General features: G+C 29.3%; 8 protein-coding genes across 8 annotated transcripts; 3 read left to right on the top strand and 5 right to left on the bottom strand.

Moving 5' to 3' along the window:
• Nucleotides 1–1,584: 1,584 nt before the first annotated feature.
• On the top strand, nt 1,585–3,120 carry GO595_005459 (Inositol-3-phosphate synthase; the record flags this gene model as incomplete). The annotated part of the gene is made up of 1 exon (XM_067918704.1): nt 1,585–3,120. One exon carries the CDS (start codon nt 1,585–1,587, stop codon nt 3,118–3,120), a length of 1,536 nt encoding a protein of 511 aa, XP_067774409.1.
• A 3,312-nt stretch (nt 3,121–6,432) lies between these two features.
• On the bottom strand, nt 6,433–7,239 carry GO595_005458 (40S ribosomal protein S2-4; the record flags this gene model as incomplete). The annotated part of the gene is made up of 1 exon (XM_067918703.1): nt 6,433–7,239. The coding sequence occupies one exon, from the start codon at nt 7,237–7,239 to the stop codon at nt 6,433–6,435; it is 807 nt and encodes a 268-aa protein (XP_067774408.1).
• Nucleotides 7,240–7,550: 311 nt separating this feature from the next.
• GO595_005457 (ribosomal protein L31e) lies at nt 7,551–7,883 on the bottom strand (the record flags this gene model as incomplete). Its single annotated transcript, XM_067918702.1, has 1 exon — nt 7,551–7,883. One exon carries the CDS (start codon nt 7,881–7,883, stop codon nt 7,551–7,553), a length of 333 nt encoding a protein of 110 aa, XP_067774407.1.
• Nucleotides 7,884–10,790: 2,907 nt separating this feature from the next.
• On the bottom strand, nt 10,791–11,645 carry GO595_005456 (leucine-rich repeat protein; the record flags this gene model as incomplete). Its single annotated transcript, XM_067918701.1, has 1 exon — nt 10,791–11,645. The coding sequence occupies one exon, from the start codon at nt 11,643–11,645 to the stop codon at nt 10,791–10,793; it is 855 nt and encodes a 284-aa protein (XP_067774406.1).
• A 10,903-nt stretch (nt 11,646–22,548) lies between these two features.
• On the bottom strand, nt 22,549–22,869 carry GO595_005455 (60S ribosomal protein L22-1; the record flags this gene model as incomplete). The annotated part of the gene is made up of 1 exon (XM_067918700.1): nt 22,549–22,869. The coding sequence occupies one exon, from the start codon at nt 22,867–22,869 to the stop codon at nt 22,549–22,551; it is 321 nt and encodes a 106-aa protein (XP_067774405.1).
• Nucleotides 22,870–23,362: 493 nt separating this feature from the next.
• On the top strand, nt 23,363–24,349 carry GO595_005454 (fructose-1,6-bisphosphate aldolase; the record flags this gene model as incomplete). Its single annotated transcript, XM_067918699.1, has 1 exon — nt 23,363–24,349. One exon carries the CDS (start codon nt 23,363–23,365, stop codon nt 24,347–24,349), a length of 987 nt encoding a protein of 328 aa, XP_067774404.1.
• A 306-nt stretch (nt 24,350–24,655) lies between these two features.
• Nucleotides 24,656–25,321, bottom strand: GO595_005453 (uncharacterized protein; the record flags this gene model as incomplete). Its single annotated transcript, XM_067918697.1, has 1 exon — nt 24,656–25,321. The coding sequence occupies one exon, from the start codon at nt 25,319–25,321 to the stop codon at nt 24,656–24,658; it is 666 nt and encodes a 221-aa protein (XP_067774403.1).
• A 756-nt stretch (nt 25,322–26,077) lies between these two features.
• Nucleotides 26,078–26,983, top strand: GO595_005452 (uncharacterized protein; the record flags this gene model as incomplete). Its single annotated transcript, XM_067918696.1, has 1 exon — nt 26,078–26,983. One exon carries the CDS (start codon nt 26,078–26,080, stop codon nt 26,981–26,983), a length of 906 nt encoding a protein of 301 aa, XP_067774402.1.
• Nucleotides 26,984–27,276: the final 293 nt, after the last annotated feature.

The raw sequence follows: 27,276 nt of genomic DNA, 5'->3' as shown, positions 1-27,276 counted from the left end.
GTTAAATGTTTTAAATTTTTACTTTTTCATGGCTCGCAAATAGGAAATGCAGGTAAATATGCAGTTGCAGGTGGAAATGAAGAAATTATTCATTTATGTGAACAAAATCATTCAACTTTTTTTGGAGCATATGAAGCAGCAATTAAATTTCACCGAAATGATATCTTTTATTATATTTATAAAAAAAAATTGGGTTTTATGGATTCATTTTCATTCTTTGGAGGACCTTCAGAATACGAATTTTTGATAGGAGCTTGTATTAGAAGCGGGAATTATGATATACTTTCATTTTTGGAAAGGAAAAAATCGCTTAAAAACTCTGATTGTTTTATTAATGAATCAGCAAGAACAGGTAATTTATATCTTGTTAAAAAATATCTCCAAACACATCAAATCACAAAAAATGTTTTAGTTTTTTCTTCAAGATCAGGAAATATTGAACTTGTGAAATATAATTTAGAACAAATAGGAATTGACATTAATGCTAAAGATATTTTTTTGTTTAATTCGAAATTTCTTTAATATTAATTTTATGTTTCACAATATTATTAGAAAATTGTTTAAATTATTTAATACTGCACTTCTGTGTGCATCTTATAATGGTTATACAGAAATAGTTAAATTACTTCTGGAACAAGAAGGAATTGATATTAATGCTAAAAATATTTATTTGTCTAGTATTATGTATTTCTTAATAATTTTATATTTCAAAGTAAAATATGGAATTTATTTAAAATATTTGAAACAGCACTTATTATAGCATCTTCAAATGATTACACAGAAATAGTCAAATTACTTCTAGAACAAGAAGGTATTGACATTAATGCTAAAAATATTTATTTGTTTTATTTGATATTTCTTTTTTTGATTTAATATTTTGAAATATTATCTGGAAATTATTTAAATTATTTAATACAGCACTTATTTTAGCATCTTCAAATGGTCGAACAGAAATAGTTAAATTACTTCTTGAACAAAAAGAAATTGATATTTATGCTAAAGATAGAATTTATTTTAACAGTTTGATATTTCAAAATGATATTTGGAAATTATTTAAATTATTTCAAACAGCTCTTATGTATGCATCATATAATGGAAACACAGAAATAGTTACCTTACTTCTTGAAGAAGTAAGCAAGCGAATATCCACTCACAAATCAGGCAGTGCAAGTACGTTACGAGTTGCACACACACATTCGGACAAAAAATGAATTCATTGATTTTAATCTTCTATCATTTAGTAAATATTTAATTAAAAATTTTTAAATTATATTTAAAATAAAAATAATTTAATACATGTTAATTTCTTTATGATGAATTAAAGTATAAACAAATTTTTAAGCGATTTTTTATAAATATGAAAACCTTCAAAATGAAGATGACCACTTAGCACTTTTCCGATCAAGAAACGACTTTTTAAAAAGTTTACGCCAGCAAATCACAGGTGTTTTTGGCCCGACGCCCCGGTTGAAACGGTTTAAACTATAAATAACGGTTTTGAACACAAATTTCAGATCACCCGGCGATTTATCTCACACAAAAAGCTATTTTTTTCAGTGGAACGAATGTTTCTAACCTCACTTGATGCTTGCTTCTGAGTTTTCAGTCCAAACACCCAACGTATCACAAGAAGGCGATGCAATCATTTCTAATTATGATTACCAAACCCAAAAAGTTACAACAACAGCTGACGGTAAAGCTGTTATTGAACCAGTCACAAAGAAATTCCAATTTAAGACAATAACTAAGGTTCCAAAAACTGGTGTCATGATTATCGGTCTTGGTGGTAACAATGGTACCACTTTAACAGCTGGCGTTTTAGCAAATAGACATAAATTAACTTGGGAAACAAAACGTGGCTTACAATCAGCAAACTATTATGGTTCATTAACTCAATGTTCCACAACTTACTTAGGAGATGATCAAAATGGAAAGCAAGTTGTTGCTGCATTCAAAGATCTTCTTCCAATGGTATCACCTAATGATTTGGTCATTTCAGGTTGGGATATCAGTGATGCAGACATGCTCACTGCTGTTAAACGTGCCCATGTTATGGAACCAGGTCTTATTCATCAAATCGAAGATGAATTAAAGGCCATGAAACCACTTCCAGCAGCCTTTGATCTTTCATTTGTTGCTCCTAACCAAAAAGAGCGTGCTAACAATACCTTAAAAGGCACCAAACAAGAAGTTCTTAATCAACTTCGTCAACAAATGCGTGATTTCAAGGAGCAAAACAAGCTTGAACAAGTTATTATCCTTTGGTCTGCTAACACTGAACGTTATTCCGAGATCACACCTGGAGTTCATGATACACCAGAAAATCTTCTTAAAGCTGTCGCAGAAGGACATCCAGAAATTTCGCCATCAACATTATATGCGTTAGCAGCCATTGAAGAAGGTTTCCCATATATCAATGGATCACCACAAAATACTTTTGTTCCAGGTCTTATCCAATATGCTGTCCAAAAGAAAGCAATTATCATGGGCGATGATTTCAAGACTGGCCAAACTAAGTTTAAGACAGTCGTATCTGATTTCTTGATTTCATCAGGTCTTAAACTTACAGCAGTTACCTCATATAACCATTTAGGTAATAACGACGGACTTAACTTATCATTCGAAGCTTGCTTTAGGTCGAAGCAAATTTCAAAAGCATCTGTTATTGATGATATGGTCACACTTAACCCAATCTTATATGCACCAGGAGAACACCCAGACCACATTGTTGTCATTAAATATGTTAAAAGCGTAGGAGATTCCAAACGTGCTCTTGATGAATATGATTCAAAGATCTTTTGCGGTGGTGAAAATATAATTTCATGCCATAATACATGTGAAGATTCGTTACTTGCTGCACCATTAATGTTAGATCTTGTTGTTTTAATGGAATTATGTACAAGAATTTACATCAAAGATGAAACAATGAAAGACTTTGAACACTTCCACAGTGTTATGTCAGTTCTTTCGTTCTTGTTAAAGGCTCCACAAGTCCCACCTGGTACACCAGTCATTAATTCATTATTCCAACAAAGAGCTTGCATTGAAAACATCCTTAGAGCTTGCAGAGGCCTTCAACCAATCAATCACATGCACTTAGAGTACAAAATGCCAAAGTAAAACTTCTTTCTTTTGAAACATTTTTTTATTTTGGAAAATAATGACATTTTTGAATACTTTACGAAAAAGTGATCGAATTTATCACAAAAAGTTTTGATGTAATTTATCGTTTTTTGATGTTTTAATAATTTTATAAAATCGTTTCTTTTAATTTTTTTTTTTAAAAAAAATTTATTTTTATTACAAATCAACAAAATTATCAATATATATCTATTGCAAATACTTTGTTAATATTGGATAATCTATGAAGTTAATCCTATATCTCTTCATAGTATTAATGAAATCGCCCAAATTTACCTCAAATTGTTTTAACTTTTGTTCAGTTATTGGCATCTCGAATCCAAAGAACAATTTTGTTAAAATTTCCTTAATATTTTCTCTAAACATTGGTTCGAACGCGTTACAAATATCCTCGAAAATTTTTATGCAAAATTCGTTTTCATTTAAGAAGCAAATTAATAATAATTCACCAGCTTTCATATTCAATTTTTCATCGGAGTTAACGAAGTCATTTAATATTGCTATGAAATGTTTTCTAAATATTGAAACATTCATTCTAGCGATAGGAATAATAACATTAAAAGAAAGGTCAAACAATTCCTTATCATTTAACATGATACATTTACATGTAAGATCGGAAATAATATTCACCATTTGTTCATTTTGTAGGATTATTTCTATATCAATTAAATCATTTATTGCCTCCATAGAACTTAAAATATTTTTTTGGATTTTTTTAATTCCTCGAATTACGTCGAAATTAATTGAACTTAACATTTGGAAGAACAAATTAATCATTTGCATTAAAGATTCATCATTATAAAACTTCATTACACCGAAGTTTGCATATTTTGTAGATAAACAACATTTTATGACCTTAAATAATATATAAAATATATCCAAATTCTTAGCACAATTATTAATAACTATACCTATAATAGCTAAACTTGATTTAAACATATTAATACCAAATCCACTTGTTGGCTTAATAATATTTTCTGGATATTTATCAGGGAACAAAGAAATCCAAAAATGACAAATAGCATTAACTATTAACGCGTTATTCGAATGTCTTTGAATGATAGTTATAGTGTCTTCGAAATGTGCTTGTGAAAACCAATTAAAAACAGTAAATATTTTGGTGACTTTATCTTTCCCTTGATAAGCACCTTGAACAACACCTCTTAAATCTCGATATAACTCAAAGACTTCTTTTGGGTTATCAATTGAATTACTTTTTAATTCATTAAATCGTTGATCATAAGAAATCAAAAATTGTATAAGTTGTTCACGTGTATTAATTAATGACATATAAATTTGTTGTAATAATGAACGTGGCTTTTTGATTTCATTAGGATCTTGTTCATTATAAGAGATAATAATTTGATGATTTGTTAAACTTTCCAACAAATTCGATATATAATCTCGAATTTCTGTTTTGTCGACTAATGCTTTCATACACATTAATGTTTTCATTACTAAGAGACCACAACCTTTAATACTTGAAAATTCATTAACATCAATGATCATTCTTTCGATGAATATATTCAAACAATTTTGTTCATATTCTTTTCGTGCATTTGTTTCTTCATAACTTGTACTTGAAACTCGGACATGAGCGAATTGAGTCTTTTGGAAGTTATATATAAACTCGTTGACTGCCATTTCGAAGATGAATGCAACTTCAACATTTGATAAAATTAATGAATGAACTGAAGCATTTGAAATTCGAATGAATTCGATGACTTGATTATAGAGAACGTTTGACTCGATAATATTAGTACGTTTAAGTAAATGTGATGAAACTAATCGTACTAAAAATGCTTCACATAATACATTATCAACATTACCTTGGATTTGTCCTATGATTATATCATATAACATTTGATAAAAACGTGGATGAGTTAACCATAATGAAGTCTCAAATGAATCAAGTTCATTCGGACTATGAAATAATGTTATCCAAGAACCTGGATTTTGTTTTATTGAATCTAATGTTCTTTGGATATAACCAATGAATACATTTTGGATAAATTCATCTTGAATATCTTTCCAATTCGATACTTTTATCCAAAATAATAACAAATATCGAGTCAAATTTGGATCACATAACGTAAAGATATGAAATGAATATTCAATGATAGTTTTAAAAAATGGTTCAGCAAATTGTGATTGCAAAAAATTAAATCGATTATTTGTACTATTATTAAGTAACATTTCCAAAATATATGTAACTTTACATAATAAAAGATGATCAATGTTCTCTTGATGATAAATTCCAATTAAATTATTAATACAAAACTCTAAAAAACCAATTTTTTGATCTGGATTTATAACATTGGCACCCATCAATAGTTTACACAAAAGTGATAACGAAAGATTTGATGTTTGTTGCTCATTAATTAATTCAAAAATTCGTTTCATGAATTCTTCTGTATAAAAGGTTTCGAATTTAGGTGGATAAGAAACACGATTTTCAAGTTTCTCTTCTTCAGGAATATACATTTTAAGACAAGAATTCATGAGCTCAAGTGATGCCAAAATTGTTTCAAGTGATCCATTCATTAATTGACATGAAAGAGAAAAGAAATACCCCGCGTATGTATCTTTGAAGAGTCTGTTGATGTGAAATTGATCAGTAATTGAAAGATGTGGTAAACGAAATTGGAAAATATCTACAACGGAAATTAATATGTTAAGCGCAACAAGACGTTTTTCATCATCGCCGTTGAAAAATTCGATTATGTTGTTGATCACTGGCTGATTTCCTTGACTTTGTTCATAGATATGTCGAATTGTAACTGCTATAGCATCCGAAGCGATCCTTAGAAGCGGAATCCTTTGCACAAATGCTGTCGACGAATTGAATATGAAATCTCTAAGGAATTGGTAATGATCAAGTAATACAACTGATGGCATAACACATCCTCTTCTTTTTATGACTTCTTTCATCGCATTTAGAATGAACAAGACATGGCCATCCGAGTTTAAGCACCTTCCTAAAAAGTTTCGTAATATTGGAAGGAATTCAATTCTTGAAGAAAAATTAAGAAGGAAAGCAATGTTTTCTTCGCTTTGGTTTTGACCATTTAAACCAGCTAAATTTTGGCCAACTAATTCATAGAATTTTTCGAAAGGAATTTCCATTTACTTTAGGAGTTCAGCTCTGCGACACTTTTATTACAGAAGTGAGTTGGCATTGATATAGATGTACGTTTAGGGATCGTTTAACATTTTTTTTGACACCTGTTGTAAAGAAAAGTGACAAATAAACGGTTTCAAAAATAAGAGAATGGAAGCAAAAGGAGTTATTTACTCCAAGTTAATGTTCACCTTTGTAACTTTGAACTCGTTGTCCTTCGCAAGAATATCGCTATATTGTACAAATGGATGTGCTTCTGGTTCTTTCTGCTCCCATTGATCTGGGGTTAAGAATGAATAAGTTGCTTCAATTGCTTTGTATGTAGCAACGAGGAAGTTGGCTGATGTCTTAGTGTTACCAATTGATGATGTGAAGAGATCTTCAAAACCTGCCATGGCTAAGAGCTTCTTGGCAACTGAACCTGCAACGATTCCTGAACCACGTGGGGCTGGAATGAGTCTTACACGAACTGAACCACATTTGCCTGTAACTGTATTTGGAACTGTATGTGGTTGACCGATTTTGTTACCCCAATAGCCACGACGTACTGGAAGAATAGAAAGCTTAGCATAGATTAAGGCTCCTTTGATAGCATTTGCAACTTCTGCTGATGTCTTGATACCAAGACCAACATGTCCATCATAGTCACCGACTGCAACTACTGCCTTAAAACGAGTACGTTGACCTGCACGTGTTTGCTTCTGAACTGGCATAATCTTCATGACTTCATCCTTTAAGTTATCGCCTAAGAGTGCATCGATAATTTCTGGTTCTTTGATTGGCATGGCGTGAAGATAGATTTGTTCGATAGATGTGATACGACCAGATGCAACTAAACGACCTAATTTGGTCTTCGGTTGCCATTTGTCTTTTCCACCTCTGTTTTGGGCATTGCGTTGTGGGCGTTCGCGCTGTTGGCGGCCACGCATTCCACCACGACGTTGTTCGCCTTGCTGCTGTTTTGGAGCTTCAGACATTGAACAAAAGGTCGACCAAAAACCGTAAAAAACCGTCGAACAGGGTACCCTGAAAATGAAAATTTCTTTTTTCATTAAAAACTTTAATCTCATTATTGTTATTGATTTAATAATCGATAAAAAGTAATAATAAATTTCTGGAAATTATTTTATAATTTTTTCAATTTCGTCAAATTATTTGTTAAATTTTCGAATTCTTCTTACAAATAATTGTTGTTGACCGTCATTAAGTTCAATTTGTTGTTTGCCAAATGGAAGTTATTGTGGTGAAATTAATTTGCATTAAAAAAAAGAATCAAAATTGAAATGGTTTATTCCTTCTTTTCTGTTTGAAGACCTTTGAATGTTGGAACATCAACATATGATGCAGTTGTGAACATTTTGCCATTATCATCTGCCTTCCTTTCGAAAAGAACACGGACACGTGCTGGTGGATTTGCCCTGCTCCTGTACCAAATACGGCTGTTAAGTTCTTGATCGATTTTAACATCTTTGGTTCCCATTAATGTTTGACCTGTCTTAACGATTTGCTTAATTGCATTTTGAGCCTTGAGCTTACGGCGTGAGTTATAAACAAGCTTTTGTATATGGATTGTTGTCTCAATCTTCTTTGGTTCTTGTGGTTGGTTGTGGAAAAGAGGCATTTGAAGAGAAAAGGAAGACCAAAACCGTCAAAATTGACTTATGTTTGTTTGAATGCGATTTTTTTTGTGATATCAATTTATTTCATCTTAATGAATTTTTTAAGGTATCTTTGCATATAAGAAATATTAATGTCTGAAAAGGACTTTGTTTTAAACATATTTTAATAAATGCGTTTTTGATATCAATATGAATCTTTTACAAAACACATTAAAAAAAAAATAAGTTTTATACACAAAGATTTCATGAATGATTTAATGCTTGATGGTATTTGGTTTTTTCTAATGAAATACTTAAGAAGAAAAATTTTAAACGTTCTTTTAATAGAATGAACATTAACTACAAAAATTTAAAACCATTACATCATTTTAAAGGTAAAATAGGTCAAGGAACTAACGAAGAAATATCTGATGCAGATTCACTCAAAATTAACAAATCATGTTATAAATTACAAGAAAAAATTTCATTATTTATGAATCAATCAAGTCCAAATGTAGAATTGATATCAGAAACACTTCCAGCTATTACAAAAAAAATTTCACATGGTTATCCACAAATCCTCACTATAATTTTCGAAACAAATTTTGTCAACTTCATAATTGAACTACTCATTGAAAACAATAATTTTTATAATCTCCAAGTTGTAGAATGTTTTGCTATTATTTGTTATATATCCACTTCAAAATATTCATCAACATTTTGTCGACCTGAAATATTTAATATTTTATCACAGCACATACAATCAGAGAGTGAACTTGTATCCTGCTCTTTGCTTGCAATAGGTAACCTCATTTCTATTTTTGATGATAATCAATTTTTAGAAATGCAAAATTACATTCCATTTCCGAATATCCCACAAATCATTGAAACTGATCTTAAAAGCTCAACCACCAATGGCCTATTTGTTATGTATTGTCTTCTTTCTCGGGAACCAGCTTTTTATCCAATTGAGCCACTTGTTTCATTTTGTAAATTTCTCCTAAATCAAAATGAAAATGGTTATCTTATTCCAGAAAACATAAATTATATATCCCTTATTCTTCAGATATTAATTAAGAGTAAGAATAGTAATGACGCCATTATAATTATTGTTCAACAACAAATCCTTTTGGAACTCTTCGATATAATAATATCATCTTCTCCTTACGCAAAAAGTGACGCAAAATTTGTGAATTCAATGCTTTGCTTCTTTGATTCTTATTTGGAAATAACAAATATTCTTCTTAGAGAACAACATAAAGCTAATGAAGAAGTTGTTCAACGTCTTCAATTTCTTTTACAAGGATTATTTTGTTCAGATGACCATTTTTCTTTTCTTTTAATTCTTCTTAAATCTCAAAAAACATGGCATAGCATAACACTTATGACTGTGCAAATTTTAACAAATTGGATAATAGCAATGCCACATTTTTTACTTAGTGATGATTACATTCAAGCTATTGGTATTTGTTTAGAACAAATGAGAAATGGAATGCCATTTGCTTATAAAATAGATTTTATGAGATTAATAAATGCTACAATTAAAGGCGCAACACCTGAACAATGTGATTATTTGTTAAAAGAAGGAATCGCTCCTGATTATGTTGATTTACTTCTGTGTGATGATTGTGATATAATTAAAAATGTGATAAAAGGAATAATTTTGATTGTAACGAAATTGGATGATGCAAAAAATGTTTTCGTAGAATGCGGATTAATGCAAAATTTAGAAGCTTGCGATGGGTTAAGTGAAAGAACTCATCAGCTTTGTAATACCCTTCGAATGTACTTCGAAATTGAAGAAGAAGAATATGTAAGTTAATTGTTTTTAATAAAATTTTATTTAGAATCATTTTTAAAATATTTCGATGTAAAAATTGATTTATTACATGTAATTTAATAATGTATTCATTATTCACCATACGATCAACTGATTCTGATATAAACTTAAACATTTCAAAAGAAGTTGATAAATTAGAAATAAATTAAGCTATTTAAGAATATTCAATATATTTACAAACTTTCTTATTAGCAAATCTACACATTAAACATATTATCTTCTTATAATATAATTTCTTGAAGTAAATATCGTTAGCAAAATAGAATCATTTTGTTTCATTCATTTATCAAGAAAAACATCGAAGATATAATTATATATATATATCTCAGATGAAATCAAAGATAATATTGATGAACTTTCAATGGACAATTGAGAACTTCACAAAAAACGAATTGATGAAGAACATAATCCAAATGAAATTGCAAGTATTTTTAGATAGCTTTTTACTGATATGGTTGATGTTGAAATTATCCATTATGAAATTGAAATTTAACCATAACTATATTTTTTTGTATGTTAAAAATTGTACGTTAAGCATATGGAATAGCTTTACTTCATTGAAGAACTCGTTAAAAAAGGGCTCCCGACAAAGAAAATAAAAAAAAATTAAACAAGAAGTTCGGCGAGAGTGCGTTAAAGGACTCAGCAATGTATAAATGGATCAGAATGGTCAAATTAAATTTTAGAGTTGATGAGAAACCATATAGATATGGTAGACCTATAGATGAACAACTTTTGTTCCGTATTCAAGCAGAGCACCAAAAAAATCAATTGGATCCTATTTCATCAGTGATAAATAAAAAATCACTAATTTTAATTAAAATCTCATATTCATAAAAATTGCGCGAAATAACCGAACACCCTATAAGTTTTGAGTCATTCATATCAAGAATTTTAAATATCAAAAATTTCATTCTCATTATTTATTTTAACATGTAATTCAATATCAACTACCAAAATCATAATAAACATATTAATATCTATGATGAACTCAAAAATTATTAATATAATCCAAACCAATTCAACGTCACCGCTATTCATTCTCTATAAATTTTTTCCGAAATAATATATCAAATTGGTATTGATCATTTTACTTAAGCTGCTCATAGTTATTTACCATAGCTTCGTAGTTTTCCACCTCGGACTGCAATCTGCTATCCAAAGCGCTGTATCCTTCTTTCGTTTTCATCCTTCTCAAGTAGACGCAAAACGCGACAAGGGCTATCAGAGCCACGCCGCACACTGCGCACACTACGGCCACAATTATCATAGTTGTGTTGCTTTTCTTATTTACATCGCTTATTCGTTTAATTTTATATTGTCCAAAGTGATCACCGACGAATTCATCTGGCACAATAATTTCCAAGTTGTGAACACCATCGAACACTCCGACGCCTAATTCGGGCGCTGTTGTACCATTATAGAACACGTATTCCAAGAAAGCACAATTAAAAAATGCGTAACTATCAATTGTCTTCACAGAGCCCGAAATTGTTAACTTAACGAGATCCGAAAATTGAAATGCATAACGTGAAATAGTGACAACTGAATTCGGAATGAACAACTCAAAAACGCCGCAAGTATAAAATGCATTTTCACCAATTTCTTCAAGCGAATTACCTAAATCTAAATACTTCAAGCTGAAGCATGAAGAAAATGCATTGTTCTCAATGACTTTGACTGAGTTTGGAATTGTTAAATTAACAATTGACGTGCCGTGGAATGAATAACTTTCAATTGTTTGAACTGATTCACCAATTGTTACTTCTTTTAAGTAAGAACAATATAAAAATGATGAATTACCTATAGATGTAACTGAATTACCAATTTCAATTGATAATAAGTTATAACATCCATAAAATGAACATTTACCAAGTGTTACAACTGAATTTGGTATAACAAAAGATTTTAATGATGAACAATAAGAAAATGAATACATTCCCATTGTTTTAACTGAGTCAGAAAATGTTATATTTGTTAATTGACGCCAATAAGAAAATGCTCTATCGCCAATTGTTATTACTGATTTACCTAAATGAATACTTCCCAAATTAAATGTGCTAAATGAAATGTTTTTGAATGTATATTCATTGATTTCAGTGAAATAAGTTCCATCGAAACTTGTTAACTTATTACATCCATAGAATAATGACGAATCACCAAAATGTTTAACTGAATTCGGAATTATTATTTGTTGTAAGTTGAAACAATTTGTAAAAGTTGATTTACCTAATGATTTTGTTGTGTTTGGTAATTCAATTGATTTTAATGAAATACATTCAAAAAATACTGAATCACCAATAATTTCAAGTGATTTACTAAGTGTAATTTCTTCTAATTTGCTACATCTGTAAAATGCACTATCATCAATGAGTGTAATTAAATCAGGAAGTATAATGTTAACTAATGAATAACAATTCATAAATGTATATTTCGAAATTGTCTTTAATGTTTTACTTAATGTAATACTCTTTAATAATGAACAACTATAAAATGAACGTTCTTCAAGATCTTCAACGGAATCAGGTAATATTATACTACTTAAAGTATTACATGAATCAAATGCATGTTCTTCAATCACTTTTATCGAGTTACTTAATGTAATACTCTTTAATTTAGTACACCTTGAAAATGTATATTGTTTAATTATTGTAATTAAATTTGGAAGTATAATATTCACTAATCTAGAGTAATAAAATGCATGATTTTCAATTAATGAACAAGATTTACTAATTGTTAATTCATCAATTTGTGATTTATAAAATGAATAATATCGAATTTTTTGTATTGTTTCAGGCATTGAATATTGTCCGATCTTTAAAGGTGGATAATAAAGAATTTCTTTAAATTCATAATCATAAAGGACTCCATCATTTTGATAATTTTGATAATATTTATTATTTGTTGATACATTAATAGACATTAAATAAGTACATTCATAAAATGCATTATTACCTATTAATATTACTGATTCTGGTATAAATATTATGAATAAGCTTGTTTTATAAAATGCTTCTCCACCAATTTTTTGTAATGTATTTGGAAGTGTAATAGATTCTAATTTTTCACATTTATAAAATGAATGGCAATGTATTAATGTTAATGAATTTGATAATGTAACATTAGTTAATTCGAAACATTCATAAAATGTACCATATCCAATTGTTGTAACTTTATCTGGAATTATAATACTCTTTAATTCTGTACAATATTGAAATGCATAAATTCCAATATTAGTAATCGAATTACCTAAATTAATACTTTTTATATAATTATTACTAAATGCAAAGTTTCCAATAGTTTTAACTGAATTAGGAATTGTAATACTTTCTAAATGAAGACAACTTTGAAATACAAAATCACCAATTGATGTAACTGATTCACCAATTGTAACATTAGTTAAAAATTCACATGAATCAAATACATTATTATTAATTGTTATAACTGAATTAGGAATTATAATTTCTGTTATTTCCCTACAATAATAAAATGTATAATCATTAATTGTTTGAATATTATTTGGGATTTTAATATGTTTCAGTTTCCGACAATTATAAAATGCATATTTACCAATTGTTGTAATAGAATCACTTATTGTTACATCTTCTAAATCCTTACAATCAGAAAATGTATATTCTCCAATTGATGTAACTGAATCAGGAATTGTAACTTTTGCTAATGAAATACAATCTTGAAATACATAATTACCAATTGATTTAATTAAATTAGGTATTGTTATTATTTGTAAACTTTCACAATGTTGAAATACATTATTACCAATAGTTTCAAGTGAATTAGGTATATTTATTCCTGTTAACTTTGTACAATTAGTAAATACAAAGTCTTCAATTGTTTTAATTGTATTTGGTAATGTTATCATTAATAATTCTGAACAACAAGCAAATGAGTTTTTACTTAATGTTTGAAGGTTATTACTTAATGTAATACTCTTTAAACTTGTACAAGATGTAAATGTAAATGGTTTAATTTCAGTTATCGAATTAGGAATTGTAATTTTAGTTAAACCTTTACAATTATAAAATGAATATTCTCCAATTTCTTTTATATTATCATTAAGAATAATATTCTTTAAACAATAACATTCATAAAATGAATAACTATTAATAATTGTAACAGAATTTGGTATTGTAATTGTATCTTTACGAGGTGGGAAATAAAGAATTTTATTAATGTTTTTATCATAAATTATTCCATCATCTTCATAATTACTATAAATTTCATTCGATTGTGAAACTTTAAATTTTATTAAACTATCACAACCTCTAAATGCCAAAAAACCAATTGATTTAACTGTACCTCGAATAACAATTTCAGTCAAGAAAGGACAATATTCAAATGCATAATCACCAATTGTTTCAATGTTATAACCAAATGTAATTATTTCTAGAACAGGACATGAAAAAAATGCATTTGATTCAATTGTTTTAACTGAATTTCCAATGACTATACTTGAAATTTGAGAATATAAAAATGAATAACTTTTTATAGTTTCAATTGTATTCGGTACTGTAAATGAATTCTTTTTAGCCATTGGAAATTGTATTAATTCATTGATATTAATATCATATAATACACCATCAGATTCATGATTTTTATAATTCATGTTTTCAGGTGATACTTCAATTGTTAATAATTTTTCACATTTACCAAATGCATTTTCCCCAATTGATTTAACTGATTTACCAATTTTAATATTAACTAAAGAAGAACATCCATAAAATGCTTTATATCCAATAAATAAAACAGAATCACTAATTTCAATACTTTGTAAACAAAAACAATCTATAAATGAAAAATTTGTTATTTCATTTAAAGAATTACTAAGTTCAATATGATATAAATTAAAACAATAACTAAATATATGAGTTCCAATTGTTGTAACTGAATTAGGAATCGTAATTTGCTTTAAATTAGAACAAGTTGAAAATGCTTGTGAACCAATTGATTTAGTTGATTCACCAATTTGAACATTTGCTAAATTATCACAATTTTCAAATACAAAATCACCAATTGTAATAACTGATTCTGGAATTATAATATCTGATAATTTAGTACAATATTGAAATGTGGAGCTTTCAAGTGTTGTTATTCCATTTGGTATTTTAATACTTTTTAATAAAACACAGAAATTAAATGCTGATGATCCTATGGATGTAATAGTACTTGGTTTCATGATAACATCTGTTAATTCTGAACAGAATTGAAATGCTGATTTACCAATATTTTTAACATTCGCTGGGATTTCAATAGTTGTTAAGGATTGACATGAACAAAATGCATAGTCTCCAATTGATGTGACTGAATCTGGTATAGATATGTATTTTAATGAAGAACATTGACAAAACGCATTTGAACCAATTGATGTAATTGAAGATTGGATCTTTACTTCAACAAGAGTTTCCCATTCTTTAAATGCATTATCTTCAATTTTTTGGATATCTTCTTCTATTGAAATACAATTATAATAAGCAAGTTCGAAATCATTTTTAGTAATTCTTTTTTTACTTGTTATTGAATAACATTTTTCATTTCCCATGTTACTTTTAATTATTGATATTATTGTTATTGGGAAACAACAGAAAAGCATTGATCAGAGAAAAAGTGTTTATTTTGTGGGTGGTGGGATCGAAAACGATCAAAAGTTTCAGAACCGAAACATTGAATTATCCTATCAACGCTCAGAACTTCATTAACTTTTTGATATAATTTCGAAATAAGTTACATTAAAAATTCAATATTTACGATATAAGTTCAGAAAATTGAAATAAAAGTACATTTTGGGGTTTAACAACCGTTAAAAAGCAAACAAAATTTGAGTGCGCACGTTTTTTTTAAGTTTTTCTGAGTTTATTTGGCTGCGGCCCCTTTTTGATGTACTTGCACTTGCATCAAAACATTATAAATTAATTCTCATTCTTTTGTATCACCGGTAATTTAGCGTCGAATTCCAACGCGGAAATAAAAGCGGGCAAAGTTCCAAAGATATTACTATTCAAAGTTACTGCGGGCGCATGTGTTGCTTTCATTTCGCTTTCGTTTTGTTTCTTCATATATATCACTTGGTCCGCCATAATTGCAGTTGCTCTGACCAATCCGACCAAATTTCTTTCGGACACTATACATCTTCCCATTAAAGGACCGAAATAATTTACATCAGTTTTTGTGCTCACTTTAACATGATACATTCCACATGCCAAAGGATATATAACAATATGTGCGTCATTAAAATGTGAAATAATTGTTTTCACTTTATATTCTTCGTTATCTTCACACCATATAATATGTACGCTATCATTACCGATATGTCTTTTCTTATATATAAATTGTGGATCATTCTTTAAATCAGATGTTAATAAAGATGGAACATGAAACATTACTTCATGTATTGAATCAGCATAAAATAATGAAACTTCTCCAGTCGAAAAACTTTTAGCATCTAAACCTCCTGTTGTACAACAATGTGTTTTCATATCAATTAAATAACCCAATTTAGTAGCAAATGATAAAAATTGTGGGCTAAAATAATTATTACCTAAAATTTGTTGTTGTTCACGTTGATTCTTTGCTACATATAATAACGCAATTTTATGTTTATATCGATAAGATGTATTAATTAATGCTTTAGATTCTCGATAACATTGCGCATCCATTGTTAATGATTTACTATTATCATCAAATAAACCTAATTGTTCAATAGCGGAAGGTATTGGAAATGTTTTTATAGTTTCTGGTAACTTTAATTCAAATACTTTTTCTTCTTCATCTTCATGAAAGATACAATCTTTATTAAATGGGATTTCATATTCTTCAAGTTGTAAAGGCTCGAATTTTAATGAAATCGTATTATTCACTTCAGGAAATGTTGGTGATGAATGAGGTATAAATTGTTTCTCATGGACATAATTCTTTATATTTAATGATGAATTACCTAATGCCGTCATTAATGATAATTGATTTTCTTCTTGTTTAGTTTGTAATCCGATGATTAAATCTCCTCGTGAACTTACAAATGTAAATAAATCTCTTTTCTCTTCATTACCATTAACATTAAATAAATCATAATTCGATTGATGGAAATTAATACCATTTGGAAATGGATAACGTTTATAATCACCTAAAAATCGTGTTAATAATTCCGGTGTACATTTCTCGCAAAATAATTCATCGATTTTATCTTTATGATAATCGACGCAATAACTTGTTCCTATTAAGAATTCCAAAGCTAAATCCAAATAACCATTTTTAATTAAGTCACTAACGAAATCAGGTAAGAAATTAGTGAAATTAGGTGCGAATTGTATTAATGAATATAAATCATATATATTATCATGTTGTAAATATCGTATTAAACTTGATAAATATGTTGTTAATTCTTTATTCTCTTTAAGTTCAATAACTATACGTAATATAGCATTAAATACATGTATTTGTTTCGATGTAGATAATAATCGATTTGAGAATTCTATTATAGTTTCGATGATCGATTTATTATCAACTGATATTAATTGATTATAATATGGCGAATCTTTTGATTGTTTTCGATTCTTTAAATGTTTAATTAATTCATTCGAAAAACCAATTTCAGAATTCGATATAATAATAGCAGATGCAAATGTACTTGAAATCTTTTGTACTTGTGGTTCATATTCATATACTTGTGAAACAACAAAAATATTAATATAATTAATAAAAATAGGTATTAATAATTCACATCCAGGTAACATTAACTCAATCGAATCACAAATGGCATTAAATGATTGATCTCTAAATAATTTCCGTTCATCATTACAAAATGAATAATGTCCAATGATTTCAGTCCATTTAGCAAAGATATCATTTGATAATTTCATTCGAACTGTTACATTAGAAAATAAAATTGAAACAGTATAAAATGTTAATGCTATTTCATCACTATATTCATATAATGATAAAATTTTCAATCCTTCTCCTAAAAATAATTGTAATATACAGTTGGGATTACCTATGCGTACTTTGGGTGGCATTCCTTCAAGTAAATCAAAATATGTTAAAATTAAGATCGAATACATTAATGGTGAATACATACCAAAGCCTGCTTTAAGACATTTAAGTGAAAATGATTTTAAATTATATGAATCGAAATCTAAATTAGAATAAAATTCATATTTATCATTATTAACGTTTTGAAATGATTTAATTTTCGTCTTTTCTAATGGATTAATAGTTAATGAATATTTCCATGGTGTCTTAAAGAATGAATTTATGTTCGAAATAAATTTCGCTACAACTTTACCCATTGTGTTTTTGGTGGACTTTTTATCCGTTTGTGATGCCGCAATTTGTTGTAACTCTTCATTATTAATATAAAAGATTTCAGTAAAAGTTTCAACTGCTACAAAAATAGAAAATTTCATTATCGGTATAAAATATTGATGCGCTGTATCTTTCGTGATGATCATCTTCCAAATCTTTCGATCTTCACATCGGGAATCATATAATAACATTAAAGTATATAAAAATAATATTCCTTGATTCATCTTATAACGTTCGCTGTTGCGGTTCAATTGTTGCAAAAGTGACAGAAATTTCAATACTCCGTTTTTGATGGAATTTGAAGTACAACGTTGGAAAATTTTTCGGATACATGAAACATGTACTATGTCTTTCTCGTTGGATAATATTACAAGACGATGAAATAATGTAATCGCTTGAATTAAAATATCATCTGGCGTGATTATTTGATTACATAATTCTGACAAACAGATTTTTAGATGTGAAAACTCTGAAACATCAAAAAGACGGATAATCTCTTCAGTAAATGATAGAGCTACATGCGATTTGGAAAATATATTAAACTTATTTTCTGCTGCTTTTGAAATAAAATTAATTTCGGGTGGAAATGGTTGGTTTCGATCTGGATTATTAAAGTAATCAGAAAGAGGATTTAACCAAAATGAAAACTCTTCTTTTGTTAATGATAATAAAAATGTAAAAAGTTTAATTTCATTGTTAGGAGTACCTTTTGTTTCAATGGGTTTAATTTCTTTCTTTAAAAAGCTTTGAACAAAGCTTTTTGCTCGATCTGAATTCATGAAATCTTCATTAGAAATAATGAAATTAATTAAACGATAGGTTGTATCTTTAAGATTTACTTGGATTTTTTTGTCAAACCCATCATTAGTTAAAAATTGAATTGTACTTATAATTATATTTGGATCAACATCTTTAATGAAATTTGAATAACCTTGTTCAATAAGATGATCGCAAAATTCAGCCAATCGATTAACCTTTGATAATTTCATTCCTTTAACATCAATAATACCATCACTGTTCATTAAAGATTCCAAATATTTTGCAACCTTGCTAAAAAACGATGTAACTAAGGGGCCTATTCTGGATGCGTCATTTCCTTTGCTTTCTGCTGTCACTATTTCTTTATAAGTCTTCTTTATTGCGCTAAAGCTCCCCTCAGTCATCAGACAGTGACGGTTTATTTAAATTTTTCAATAGTTTAAAATACAAATTTTTGACAAGTAAAAGTGACTACAATTTTACTGTTTATTTATTTTTATTCTGTTTCATTTGAATCATCATCTACTTCAATAACTAAATTAAAGTCTCGAGAATTCTTTCTTTTCCTTAATACGTATATAGTGATTAAAAGACCTATAATTACACATCCACCTAAAACTAATCCAACAATTAAATATATTTTACTGTTTTCTTTTTCAGCTCTTTCTAATGAATTAACACATAAATCAAAATAATTATCAGGTGGATATGAATAAATTCCTTTCCATATGCCATTAACTTCATAATTATCATAATCTTTTGTATAAGGTAAACATAAATGAATTGGAATAACATTAAGTCCGTTAACGTTCTCCTTCTGAATTTTTGTGTTTTCGAAAACTTTTTCACCGAAAGTTTGCGGTTGTTGGGAACCTAATTCAATTCTATAAAGATTTAAACAGTTCAAAAACAAGTCAGATTCATTTGAAACAATTGTTAAATTATTCATTAATAAAATCCTTAAATTTGTACAATTTTCAAAAACTCCTTTTTCACCAGAAGGTATTTCATTAAGGCTATTTAAATCAAGATAATTTAATGAATTACAATAAGCAAATGCATAACTATAAATCGAAATAACATTACCTAAAGTTAAATTTGTTAATAAAGTACAATTATAAAAAGCATTTTGAGAAATAGTTTGAACAGAAGGTAAATAAGCTTCTGTTAATGATATACAATTACAAAATGCTTGTACACTTGCTCTTTGAAGCAAAGGGAAAGTAACTTTTGTTAAACTATAAAAATCTTTAAAAGGTGAATCGCCAATATCGTCCAGCTTTTCATAATTAAGTTCAGTAATATATTTAAATTCAGCCATATTCAAGCCTAAGTATGTTAAATTAGGGAAATCGAATATTTTTATGTTTTGGCAATTAGTAAAGCTAAAAGCATTAATTTGGTGACAGTTTAATGCATGAATTTCTTCTAATGAAGTACAATCACAAAATACAAATGAACTTACCGATGTTAAACTTGGCAAATTTATAACTTTTAATGAAGTACAATTCGTAAAAGCATATGAACCAATTTCCTCACAATTTATTAAGCTAACATTTAAAAGGTTTATACAATTCGAAAATGTATATTCAGGAAAAGAAGTAATTGAATTTAAACTAGCAGAAATCAAATTAATACAATTAATAAAACATTTTTGACCTAATGATGTAAGATAATTAAATTCAATTTCTTTAAGACTTTCACATGATTCAAATGATGAATCACCTAATTCATGAATATTTGGTAATTTAATTGTTTCTAAATTAGTACAACCATAAAATAAATTGATATCAGCTTTTTCAACTTTATCTAAAACGATTTCTTTGATTCTTTTATTGTTAGAAAACCCAAAGACATTAATAGATTTCAAATTACTACAAAACAAATATTCATTTGATATATTAATATCACTTAAGAAATATTCACCAACAGTTTCAAGTTTAGGTGCATTTAAATACCATAACTTTCGACAGTTTTCAAATGCACTTGAACCAATTTCGATTACATTTGGAATATCTAACACCTCTAAATTAATGCAATTTTGAAATACTTCATTAAGAATCGTCACTAAGTTTGGAAAAGTGATATTTACTAATGAATAACATTCAGTAAAAGCACATTGAAAAATTTTTTGTACATTCGGAAACTCAACATAAGAAAGATTTTTACAAGAATCAAATGAATAAGCTGAAATTTCTTGAACAGAATTGAAAATCACTGTTCTTAATGCAATAAAATCTCTAAAAAAGCCATAACCAATATTAATAATAGAATATAATTCAACACTTAATAAACAGTTTTCAATTCCTGTGAATACATTACTTTCACATGTTGTTAAAGATTTGAATTCAATACGTTCAAGCTTTGTGCATCGAGAAAACAAACTTTGTCCTGCTTGAGTTAGATTAGGCGCTTCAATTTCACGTAACGAAGCAGTGTTTTCAAATGCACAATCGCCAATCTTCCATACACTTGTAAGGTTTAATGTTTCAAATGATACACAGTCTTTAAATGAGTATGAACCAATTTGTTCGATTTCTTCAATATTTATTTTATTAAGTGCTGAACAGAATTCAAATGCATTATCATCAATGATTTTCGCATGCCCTAAATCGACTTTTTCAAGACGAACACAACAATAAAAACAGGATCGACTAATATAATCAACTTCAGGAATACTAATATATTCAAGATTGGTGAAAAAACTAAACATGCTGTCCGTTGTATTGATAAGTTTCGGAAGATTAATTTTGGTAACATCTGACCGAAGTACAGATATAAACTCTGTTGTTAATGTTGATAATCCACAATTAACTTCAAAAAAACTTGACCCAGAAAATGTGTTTGTTGCGGCTTTGGTAAGTGATGGAAAACTGGCATTAAATATTGTGGAATCTGAAAATGAATAATTGGAAAACGTGGTAACATCATTAATATAGAGATATTGAATTTCACAGCCTCGAAACGCATTGTCGGAAATGGTTGTATTTTGGCCACTAAGTTGAATGGATTGAAATGTGGAATAACGAAATGCTGATTCACCAATTTTAACAGAATCAAATGTAAATGATAAAGTATGCGTTGGATCGTAAATGTTACAAAAGGCTTCAAATCCAATTTCTACTGTGTTTTCAACAGAAAAAATGCGAAGATTTTGACACTCTTTGAATGCTTTTTCGCCTATTATAATGGGCACATAAGATTGTACAACAAAAGATCGAAGTTTTGCATGCGAATTAAAAGAATTATTTGGAATAGAATTATTTTCAAATTTAACATCTCTTAAAACTTCAATCATATCGCAATTAGGAAACTCCTGAGTAAAGCTTTGCAGGTCGGATTCTAAAATTGTTCCAGAAATAAATTTGAGTTTGAAAATTTCAAGTTTATCAATCCCAGATTTATTAATAGCTTCAGTTAAATTTATCCCTTCAATTTCTTGAGCAATATCATTTGCGTTAATTAATATTTGACTTCGACAAGCTAAAAAAAAGATGGGAAAAATCATCATGAATTTAGTTATCGGAGGAACGCTCTTCTGTTGTAAAAAAAAAAAAAACTTCAGAAATTTTTAATCGTTGTAAAAACAGGTGCCCCCAAAATATGGAGTTCTTGAATTACCTATATTTTTTACTAATGAAAATATTTTAACTTAATAATTCAGCTGAATTAATTGGCAAATTTATTAGTAATTATTAGAATAAAAATGAACTAACATTGTTAATTAGATAAATATGTTCACAGATTGAAATAAATAAAATTCAAGAATTGATTATTTACTCTTTGGATGTTGGACCATATGTACGGAGTTCATATGTATCCTTAGCTGTTGAGATAACCCTATAACGTTCGTGGAATCCTTGCTTCTGAAGGAACTTACGGGCATAATAACGGACAGCACGCTTTGAGTATTTAACATTGCATGTGATAGCAATCTTACTTTCCTTGGCATCAGCTTCGATTGTAACTTTGTTCTTAAGGTTATTAACAAGCTTATTGACCTTCATCTTTTTCTGAAGGTATTCAACAAAGTCTTGAAGAGAGAAAACCTTATCTGAGATTGGTGAAGCGCAATCGATCTTGTAAACAGCAGTCATCCGAAAGGCCAAGCCAGTCAATTTTCAAGGAATTAACGGTTTTATGGAACTGGTTGGTGGAAGACATGTGATCTAAAAAGCCGATATTGAATATCGACAATGTTGGAACAGTTTCTGTGAAAATTGAATAGTTTATTAATAGAATTAGTTCCAACCATAATGAAATAAGAATATTTTATTCATTTCAAGACCAATTAAGTATTAACCATGTGATAACTTTTTTAATTTTGCGAGAATAGAAAGGTTTCATAATGTGTTACTTTTTCGATACATTGTAATATATTAATATATTATCCCAATTTCAGAAATTGATAAATTTAGGAATTATGTAGAATGTATAGACAAGGATTGTTTATATGCATATATTATTATTATTGTTCATGCATGAAAAGGTTAATGAATTTTTTTGAGATTATGCTACGTGTCACTTTTAAGCCGTTACTTGTTGGCCGCTCCGAATTTTGGAACGTGAGTGGTCATTTCACTTTTTGTAATGGCTGTTTCTTACAAAGAACTCGGTCTTGTTAACTCAAAAGATATCTTCGCTAAGGCTGTCCATGGTGGATATGCTATTCCAGGATACAACTTTTCACAAATGGAACAATTACAAGCCGTTATCACAGCATGCGTTCAAACAGAATCCCCAGTTATCCTTCAAATCTCTGCTGGCGCACGTAAATATGCTAACGCAACAATGCTCCGTTACATGGCACAAGGTGCTGTTGAATTTGCACGTGAAATCCATCCAGAACATAAGCTTATCCCAATTGTTCTTCATCTTGACCATGGTGATTCATTCGAGCTTTGCAAGAGCTGCATTGAAAAGGGCTTCTCATCCGTTATGATTGATGGTTCTCATCTTCCATATGATGAAAATGTTGCCCTTACAAAGAAGGTTGTCGAATTCGCACACTCACAAAAGGACTATGTCACCGTCGAAGGTGAACTTGGTATCCTTGCTGGTGTTGAAGATGATGTCAAAGCTGAACATCACACATACACACGCCCAGAAGAAGTTCAAGACTTTGTTTCCAAGACAGGCGTTGACTCACTTGCTATTGCCATTGGTACATCCCATGGTGCTTACAAATTCCCACCAGGCACAAAACCACAAATCCGTCTCGATATCCTCCACGAAGTCGAGAAGAAGCTTCCAGGATTCCCAATCGTTCTCCACGGATCATCCTCCATCCCACAAGAATATGTTGAAATGGTTAACAAGTATGGTGGTAAGATGCCAGATGCAGTTGGTATCCCAGAAGATCAACTTCGTGAAGCATCACGCTCTGCTGTTTGCAAGATCAACATTGATTCTGATGGCCGTATGGTTATGACAGGTACAATCCGTCGCTTATTCGTTGAACATCCAGAATGGTTCGACCCACGTCAATACCTCGGTGAAGCACGTACAAAGCTTACAGAAATGTACGCTCGTAAGAACAGAGAAGTTCTTGGCTCAGCTGGCCACGCATTCGACTAAAAACCATAAATCATAATTTCTTATTGACGATAAGACAATTTGAATATTTTACAAGTAAAATTCTTTTCTTTTTGATTTTACTTTCTTTTATGTTAATATTAACAATTTTATCTTTTTTTATTTTGCTTTAAAGGAATAATTACACTTTTATAGTGTTTACATACGCTTTATGATTTTCATTAAGTGAATATTCACTGATGAAGTGTTGTGGTGCCCGAAACCGTTAAAGAAAACCAAATATTTATTTATTTTGGGATAATTGTTTATTGAAGAAATAAAAAAGGTTCGACTGGTACCATTTGTTTTTTACACTTGGACATCAATAATTTCTTCGTCTTCTTCAAAGTCATCGGCATCTTTGTTATGATAACAACAATCACAGCACGGGCCGAACCAGATGTAGTTCACAAAAGAGACTTTGAATAATGCTGGAAATACTTCGCTGATTCCAATAACAAAGCATACAACTGACGGAATAAGCATGATGCTACCAATAAGGAAAAATACACCCCTAAGATATATGTTATATGTACCAACAAGTGAACCAATAAGGAAAGATAGTGCAAGCATCATTGGCACAAGACTCCAATAACTAAGAATGAAACCTTGATTTTTAAGGGCTGATTGTTCAGATGATAAGGAAACAAGCTCGATGTTGCTTTTGTTGGTTATTCCACATTCTTGAACTGTTCCACTTTTGAAAAGTCTATTATTATACTTTACTAGAAATTCATAACCAACAAAATCTGAGTTGGTTTTTTGAAACTGGCTGATAAGGTTTTTAAGCGTTGTTTCTGGCTGAACTGTAAGTTTTGTCCATTGTGATTCTATTCTTTTTCCGGCTCGAAGTGGATCTGGAGTCGAAGCTTTCACGTTAACTACCATTGATGTAACAGTAAGAGATTCTGTTTCAAGGTCATAAGTTTGTGGAATTATAAGTTTGTCAAGAAGGCTTTTTTCGCCAGATGACATCAGTTTTTGAAAACGATGCACCTTTTCTATTGTTTACATTTTTGATTCATTTTTGCTTTTTTCGTGACATGTCACTTTTGTATAGAATAGGTATGACATTCATCTTTCATGAAAATAATAAAATTTCCAAAGAAAATAAATATTTTTTTAGCTTCTAAGATAAAAAGAATTTTGTTCTTCTGCTGATATCAATAAAAGCATAGAAAAAAATATCTAATGTTAGAAATCGAAATTAGTTAGTATTTTGATTAAGGTAAAACACGCTTCAGCAATACGCTCATTCAAAGTGTTCAGTAAAGAAAACAGGTATTTTTAAAAATATAATTAATATTTTTGAAATTAAATCTACAACAATTTTAAAATTTAAATTTAAATTTTCATTCGAAAAAAAAATAAAAGTATTGATAATTACCAAAAAAATCCAGTTAGGTACAGATAAAATATCAGTTGATATCAATGTTTAATTGATTACTAAAATCATTAATAATTTTACTGTGAACTTAGAGTGATACATTCCAACCGAATTGTAAAAGATTATGATGTCGATTGCTAACGGTAATCCGATGAAATTTACAGTTTCTCAAATTTTTTGATTTTGAGTACTTTACTTATTATATGTGGGGATTTCCACTTTTGTTACAGGAGGCTCAGACTTCAGAAAAAAAACTGACTTAAACAACTTTTTAGGCGTTTTACACCAAATTTTCAATAAACTTTTTGAATAGATTTCAGGCGGATTTAACTGCAATTTTTCAGATGAGTGAATTCTTCCAATCACTTCCCGAAGCAATCACATATATTTTCAAAAAGGAAGGAACACCTCTTCTTTCACTTGATTGTATATGTCAAGCTCTGTCAGACCCTAGTCTTTTTGTAAATTCTAATTCTGGTCCAATTCCATGTTCTTCGTTTTCCAAAAGAAGAATCAACTCAACACTTACATGCTCAGAAAATTTTGTTCGTGCCGGTCATCCAAGCTCATGCATGTGGGGTTTGAGACCTTCAAATCCACTTTTTCTTTCAGATGGAGCATTATTATCAAGTATTACCCAAGTTCTATCACAGAACGGTCCTTTGCTTACTGCTGAAATTGTTGAGAAAGGTGATATTACTGGAGCAACACCAAAATTAATTTCAGAATTTCTTTTTCAACATAAAACAGAATTTTCAATTCTGCCAAGTCAGCAATGGTGGTTTGCTGAGCAACCTATTCCAGAAAAATGGAATTTTGATAACATTATTTCAGCAATATGTCATGCGTTTAATGTGATTGATAAAAGCGCAACAGCTGAAGAAATCCAATGGCTGCTTTGTTTATCTACAATTGATAGAACTAAAAAGATTACAAGGAAGAAAATTTCCAATGAATTATCAAGAAGAACTGATTTATTCCGTCACATTTCATGGGCCAAGTATAGCTTAATCCAGCAGGGAACTCCCCAAACATCTTTATTCTTGACTCAAACTTCATCTTCAGTTCCTATTAGTTATTCATTAGAACTCAACTGCAACAATTGGAGTCGCATGGGGTGCAATGGGGAGCAAGGGGAATTCAAGCGTGATTGGTTGGCACCATGCCAAACTCCACCTCCAAATACCGATTATTTCGATCCACAAGAATTCTTTTCCATCGGATTTTCTGGCTCTTTTGTGTGCCCTTAACTTACTTACAATGCAAAATCTAAATACTAATATTATTATTTTAAATAATAAAATAAATTCAACAAAAAGTAAAAAAAAAATTGTTTTATATGGATTGTTAATCAAAGGTTTCTCATTTCTTTTATAAAATGTCTTTTGAGAATGAAATCTTCCAAAAAATGAAACCGTTTAAGAGCACATTGAATTATAAAACGATTATTTTGCATTCAATTTTTTGCATTAAAATTCTCATTTAATGATCAAAATTACGAAATATTGTATATTTATTAAACGATGAAATAAAGCCAATAAAG

Source organism: Histomonas meleagridis (genome assembly GCF_020186115.1).
Source record: "Histomonas meleagridis strain 2922-C6/04-10x chromosome Unknown contig_34, whole genome shotgun sequence".
NCBI lineage: Eukaryota > Parabasalia > Tritrichomonadida > Dientamoebidae > Histomonas > Histomonas meleagridis.
The sequence above is the reverse complement of the archived record's forward strand: the minus strand, read 5'-3'. Positions and strand labels throughout refer to the sequence as shown.